This window comes from Mugil cephalus, chromosome 4 (genome assembly GCF_022458985.1).
Source record: "Mugil cephalus isolate CIBA_MC_2020 chromosome 4, CIBA_Mcephalus_1.1, whole genome shotgun sequence".
NCBI lineage: Eukaryota > Metazoa > Chordata > Actinopteri > Mugiliformes > Mugilidae > Mugil > Mugil cephalus.
The window spans coordinates 15,837,544-15,844,621 of NC_061773.1; the positions used below are offsets into that span (position 1 = coordinate 15,837,544).

The window sequence follows — 7,078 nt, forward strand, 5'->3', positions numbered from 1 at the left end:
ACATCTCTAAAGAAAGAGCTGCATCTTATGATAATTGTTTCACATGGTGTTTAAGGTTAGTACTCTCAAGTTTACCACTTTGATGGTCTTATAGTCGCATTATATAATGTGGAGTGTTTGATTCCACAGATGCACAGTACTATAGTGACACTGGCATCGTCCTTCATTAAGCAGATCTCAAGTACTTTAAACATGTGTAATAAAAACCACACAGATTTCCGAGCTCTAATTTTCACTTTTAATTACATAAAAAAGTGCTTTGTTTAAATTTAACAAAATGAACAAAGAATGAGAATAATTTATACAATAACAAAATTATATTCAAAAGAAATCTGTACAATGTTGAACACAGAAAAGAAAGATTATCGGCCCGACTGCAGCCAACTGGAGGTAGGAAGTTAAAAAACAAACATTTAAAAAAAAAAAAAAAAAAAAATCGTCCCTGCTGTCTTCTTAGAACCTCACTGAATCTTTAGAAGGCAGTTTTTTTGCGACTGTGAATCTTGATGAAAATGAAACAAAGAGTTCCCTGAAAACTAGCCATATTTGGAAGAAGACATTTTTTGCCTAGCATAGCAACACAGACGTCAGAGTCCTGAACAAAATGCATTTCAAGGCAAAACAGGTTTGTTATTCTATACAAAAACCTCTATTGTCATTCCTGAAAACCAGGATCGGCTCAAGTCCTTTCTGACTCGAGGAGGAAGAACTGAATATAAAACAGGATTCATTTTAAGACATTTAAACACAGGCGCCAATGTTTTCCATTTGCACATTTCATTAAAAACGGCATATTAATGAATGAACACTTACAAGTACAAGTTCTCCAGACGCCTGATATTTAATGAATCCGGGCTCCTGGTGAACATGTACAGCCTTTACCCTTATTTCTACACTCTTAATATACAACTTGGTGTTACTGCTCTTTTCAGAAACCATTTTGACTATTTTAACTGGCCATAATGATGAACGATGTCACTGAAAGCTGTCCATCTTTCAAAACAAGGGAATGTTGGTCAAAGTCAGTGGCCCCTGCTATTGTCATCACAGACGAATAGATAAATAAGGGCCCCTGACCAATTAATTGCAATGATTAATTCATTTTCTTAACAGAGATGTAGCAGAGCGGCTCCACCGGTAACTCAGAGCTGCTGTTGCTACATCCAACCAGATCCTTTAGTCTGTGGCTGACATACAAGAATCATATGCTGAAGAGGTCTTATTCTGTCCCAACTTTGGCAGATTTGCTACAGCAGCCGGGCCCACAGCTCAGTTCCCAATCAAGTTCTCAAATCCTGAATGCTGTTTAATATGGCTACCTTGGAGCGTAATGACGACTCAAGAAAACACACACTCCCACTCATACGCGGCGAGTGAACTGTTGGTGAACTGAGCTGAGGCCGAGCATTGTTGTGTGTACAGTATCAAACCTGGTCACTACAGTATTGTCGCCGTCACGTCACCTGGTAACAGGGTGGCGTTGGGCCCGAGGGACCACGCGAGGCCAGACAGAGCTGAACGCACACTGAAGAAGCTTCGTCCCCATCAACCGCTGAGAATAGTGTCAGACTTTAAAGGCCCGGTCGTCCAAATAACTGGAAGCCACCATCAAACACAGAGTGGAGGGATCACTGGTTTATATGGCTATAAGACGTCCTGAAATCACAATATTCAAGTTTCATTCAGCTACTGAACACCTAGCTGCTGTGGCTTCCAGTTATTTGGTCCAACGGGGACTCTGTGACATCATCACTGGTGCCATTTAGCATCCCCAAAGAAAAGACTTACAGATGTATTGAAATATAGAAATAAACAATAACAAAGGATATGGTTTTTTCAGTGTGCATTCAGGAAGAGAGAAAAAAAAAAAAAGCTAACTCAGTCTTTCTTTCAACTTTTAAAAATATCCTACGCTCTACAACAGTCAGCAGTCATGGCATGAGAATGATCTGAGGCAATGAGTGTGCTGTGTTCTTTGTCCGTGGAAACAGCGTGTGTGAGTGTACACAGTCCAGACCTACTGTCACAATAAAGTCTTTGAAATGTCAAACTTTGTGTGCGCTTTACAGCATGATGCGCCATCCTTTGTCTCTAGCCAGGCCCCAGTCTTTGTACAAAGTCTTTTCCCTTGTCCACCCTCAACCCTTCCACAATGTCTCTAAACACCTAAGTATGCGCCCCATGTCCGCCTCTGGTCCATTAGCTGCGGAGCCGCTCTAGCTTGGCTTTCAGCTCTTCCTGTTTGGCTTTGAGTTTGTCTCGCTTGGCTTGCAGTCTGTGACCCTCATTCTCCAGGCCGTAAATGCAGTCTCTGGCCTTCTTCAGGATCACCACCTTGGACGCCTTGTCGTTGTGGGACAGCTCGGGCACGTTGTCGCGGAGGCGCATGAAGCAGTTTTTCAGCTCGTTGCGCCGCTGCCGCTCCATCACGTTGTGAGTCCGCCGCCGCTCCTCCTCATCCTCGGTCTCTGTTGAGTTCCGGGAGGAGTGGGAGTGGTGGTGGTGGTGGTGGTGGTGGTACCGTGACGAGGAGGACGAGGAGGAGGATGAGGAACTGCGAGAGGAACTGTGAAAGCGCGACGAGCCGTCGCTCCCTCTTGAACGCTTGTTGGATGTGGTTGTGGGTGGTGGCGACGCCGGGCGGGGTGCAGCGTAGTTGTGCTGCAGGTGGATCTCAAAGTGGTGGCGCTGGAGAGCTCGCTGCTCCTCTTCCTGCTTCTGCTGACGGACAGACAGGTCGGCCAATGAGGGCAGGGGGGAGGAGCTGGTGGAACAGCGCACCACCGTCACGACATCAATTTCCTCCTCTGTCAAAGAAGAAGAAAGAAGAGAAGGGTTAGATGAGTTTTTTCTGGCTCAACCTTTTTTTTCCCTGACCCTGGACCTAATTTCATCTGGTTGTGCTCTGTGACCTGACGATATGTCAAAGCATCATAGACACCACAAACAATAGCGTGTAGTCACTGTACACAGCTCATCATGTGGGCTTCAGGCATGAGTGGGAATCCTTCCCTCTAATGTAAACAGTCAGATGTGCAGAAGTTTACAACTGTTTGTAGACTCTGAATTAACTCTAGACTTAAGATTACAGCGAGAGGTAAATTTCTTTCTTTTTTTTTTTAGACTGTAGAAAAAAACGACATTTTAATCAGAGAGCAGCCCTGTAAATGTCAGCCTCTCCTTCCCCCTCTTGGTTTATAGTCAGGAATGCTGCAAGCCGGTGCAATGACTCATTTAAGTTAATGGATTGAGCCGCAACGGTTACCGCTAAACATGAGTCACACACACACACACACACACACACGGTCAATTATCTCTACTTAAAACCTCTCATCTACTGATGTCAGTCAACAGCTAAAACCCCGCCAACCCTTCGCCAATATCCCTCAGTCATAAAGGCTTACAGAGATTACAGGTGGGCGGCTGCCGTTCAGATAAGCCGAGCTCAAAGAACAGTTTGGGCTCAGTGCCACTAAACATTAACAGTGAGTTATCAATGAAAATGCCGGTGGAGTTGTTCGGGGCGAGGAGTGTTTATAGTGATAAGGCAGGATAACAACAAAGCATCAGCAAGATTTAAAGTTTGACCTGATTACCGGCACTAACACTACATTAAAAAAAAAAAAAAATTAAAAGACCCTGAAGGGATCACTCGGTTAAGATGCGCAAGAACGCATTCTGACTAAAACATGATTTATGAATGTTAAACAAGAATAACTGCTCCACTCACCAGAGTCGCTGGATGAACAGGTGGACAGTTCGCAAGCAGTTGAGCCGTAGTCTGACGTTGCCTCGCTTGTCTCCTGACTGTCCATCAGGTTCTGGCAGTCGAGCGTGGAGCCGGCGATCTCCTCAAAGATGCTGGTGTCGATGTCAGACAGCAGCGGGCTGGAGCCGAGCATCGAGGAGACCAGCTTCTCCTCCAGACTCTTGTCTGCTGCCAGGCACTGCCACAGGCAGTCCTCAGCAGCCTCCTCCAGAGGGGAGCAGGGCTGGGGGGGCTCCTCGTCCTTCTCTGCAGCGTCCGTGTGGAAGAAGTCGCAGTTCCAGTTGAGCTGCATGTCGTGGTCCTCCAGGAGAATGTCCGACACGTAGCTCAGCTGGTCCTCCTTGGACAGGGGCTTACTGCAACCCAAGTCGGCCTTCATGGGGGGGGACTGTGGGGGTGTCGGCAGCGACTGGAGGTCCTTCATCAAACTTTGGCAGAACTCTTCGTCAAAGAGCAGCGGCTCCGAGTAAAACCAGTCCTGCGACTGAGCGAAGCTTTGCAACATGTTTGCAGAATCTGATAACAAAAAAAAAATAAGGCAGAAAAATATGTATGAGAGAGAGGTAGTGGAGCCTATGAGGCTGAAATCCAGAGAAACTGATCCAGTAGTGTGTTCAAAGCAGCGCCGGTTAGCGGGGCAAATCCCAACAGCAGCAACACGTGTTGTAGTGAAAGTTTAAACCAGTTCCTCCACACTGAGACTCCGATCTGCAGTGTGCCACCTTTTATCTATGTTTACATCACTGTGGCCCCGCCCCACGGCTCCTGGGGAGGCCCTAAATCACCCCGAAGATTAACACCCCCTCCCCATGACATCATATGAACAGCTGGGGCAGACAGGAGCAGAAACTCAAAACCTCTTTCCCACTATTTGCATTTTTTCTCAGAAGTTTCAGAAAGAAAAGTCCACTAACAGGCTGGCTGCCTGCTGATATGGAAAACAATGGCTCGTAAAGGAAGACGGGTGTCTTTTGTGTGTTTTTTTGTTTTTGTTTTTTTGTTTTGTTAATCAACACTTAAAATCTGCTGCTGTTACATAAACACTTCAGCTTCACTACAGAAAATCCAAACACTTTCACAACTCCTTTCAGGATAATTTTCCTATCTGCTCACCATCTGCTGGATGGTTGCATGAAAACAGCCAGAGGGAATATTACAAATCATTCGCAAACAATTTCCAATACTAAATCAAAGAATGAGAGAAGCTGGACTGGACTGAAGCAGACCTACACGGTGGGCTGTTATGGTATGTGCATGTATAGCAGGCTGTGTGTGGAGAACAAAGCAGCAGTGTGTGTGTGTGTGTGTGTTGCAGACAGAGTGAGAGTTTTAAAGGCTGCCTTTCTCTAACGCCACAGCCTGGGAAACCTGAGCCACAACTTAAACACAGACCAGTCTGCGCCGTGACAACGCAGGAAAAATAACTAATTAATTGATGACATTTCACCCCCTCAACATAACACCAAACCACTGTCTAACTGGGCATGAATGCACATCTTTGACTGAAAAATACCCCAATAAGACGTTAATAAAAGTAAAAACGCAGATTTCCAAATGGGCGTTTGAACGCATCGCCGTCTGCTGTAAGGTCGCATTGACTGCATGCACCAGACTCAGATTATATTAAAACATGATTATCAGGAGTCTAATTACATTTCTAACAGTGATGCATGTAACACTTGGTCTGCATGCGGAGTCGACACAAAACTCAAAGTCTTTAAATATACAAAAGATGAAGCGGCTCTTGGGGGGTCATTTAAAACCCCGCATGGGTTGAGCAACACTCGAGTCTCCACGTGAAACCGGCATGTTCCTTAAATGCACCACTTTACAACTGCACAAAAACGCAAACATGCAACAATGAAATGGGCAAAACGACAAAACAAAATAAAAATAGTGCTATAATAAGCGTCCACGTATAATTTATGACACTGGGTAACCACGTATGCAGCTGTCTTACCTTCAACTGTCCTTTTTAGGGGAGAAATTGAAAACGGAAAAAAAAATCAAGAGTCCAAAATATCCAATTAAGTCCAATACGTGTCAGAACTAGAACTGTCTGCTTGGGTAAAACTTTCTGCGTGTAAAATTAAAGTTGGAAAAAGGAAGCATTGTGTGAATCCCCTGCTTTCTTCTTCTTCTTCTTCGTCTCCTCCTCCTCCTCCGCTACGATCAGACAGAGTGGGTGTGGCCGGCGGTGGTCGCGGGTTATATTTCGCAAGGCGGATTTTTAACCTTCCGCCACGAAAAACCGCGCCAAAACGTACATAACCAGAACGGGACGTTGACCAGAACCGAACCCACCGCCAGTAAAACGGCAGTCGACCGCAGAACCGTTTCAGTCCGAGCGGAAAATCGAATGGAAAGGCGATGATGGTTAACGTCGAGTTGCAGTGACGGACTAGCTTGCGGAGTGATACGCATGCAGGATGGGATTCCTGGAAAATGGTGGCGGGTAAAAGTTAGGACAGAAACACACGTGGATTGTGCGAAGAAGCCGGGTGTCTTGCTGCCTGTCTGTCTGCCCGTCTCACTCTCATCTGAGCGACAGAACACTATATAAAACTCCTTAAAATGTAACTTTTGTGGAATATTATTTATAGAAAAGGATAAAAATCATTCATTTAATGCTTGTTGGTGAACGTATAATGCACTGCAGATCAATTTTATAACCATTACTGAGGAATGTAGCAAGCACCGTGAGACAGGTTTGAATTTCACATGCAGTGTGTAGCATGCTTCCTCCTTCTCTCTACCTTTAACTTGTAATATGAGAGCCGACACACAGAGGGATGCTTCTAGAGCCACGTTGTCCTACAACTCCAGCTCTTGCACGGGTGTTTCACCATACATCCATCTATCCACAACTCCTCCTCCTCGTCCTCCAACTACTATTACTACAACCTCAAACTATCACATCCACAGTCTCAAAGCACACTTTCAGACTCAGTTCGTTAATGTTTTATGTATGCATATATATATATATATATATATATATATATATATATATATATATATTTCTCACACTCATATACAAACCTTTATCTTGTAAGTTAGTATTTTTCAACATTATTATTATATGCCTTACCTGTTTTAAGTATCTCTATTTAAATACTGAGCAACACTTTTCTTAATAAGGATGATTTGGATCCTGCACAATTCACTTTGTCGCTATTACATGTACGAGAATGCTTGCGTTGTTTTTGGGGTTTATTTATACTTTGTTTATGGGTGTTCATGTGCAAATCCTGCATTATTTCCACGCATTCTATTTGCAAATTGCACTATCCGCGCAATAAAATAAGCAAA

At 44.4% G+C, this 7,078-nt stretch overlaps 1 protein-coding gene across 2 annotated transcripts; it reads right to left on the minus strand.

Moving 5' to 3' along the window:
• Positions 1–224: 224 nt before the first annotated feature.
• On the minus strand, positions 225–5,959 carry mych (myelocytomatosis oncogene homolog). 2 transcript variants are annotated; one of them, XM_047583291.1, is made up of 3 exons: positions 5,730–5,959; positions 3,731–4,285; positions 225–2,807 (listed from the first exon to the last, which is right to left on the minus strand). In XM_047583291.1, the coding sequence occupies exons 2-3, from the start codon at positions 4,272–4,274 to the stop codon at positions 2,200–2,202; spliced, it is 1,152 nt and encodes a 383-aa protein (XP_047439247.1). In that variant the 5' UTR covers positions 4,275–4,285; positions 5,730–5,959; the 3' UTR covers positions 225–2,199. The 2 variants fall into 2 exon arrangements, with proteins under 2 accessions (XP_047439247.1, XP_047439248.1); XM_047583292.1 differs by lacking the exon at positions 5,730–5,959 and having other exon boundaries at positions 3,731–5,684.
• Positions 5,960–7,078: the final 1,119 nt, after the last annotated feature.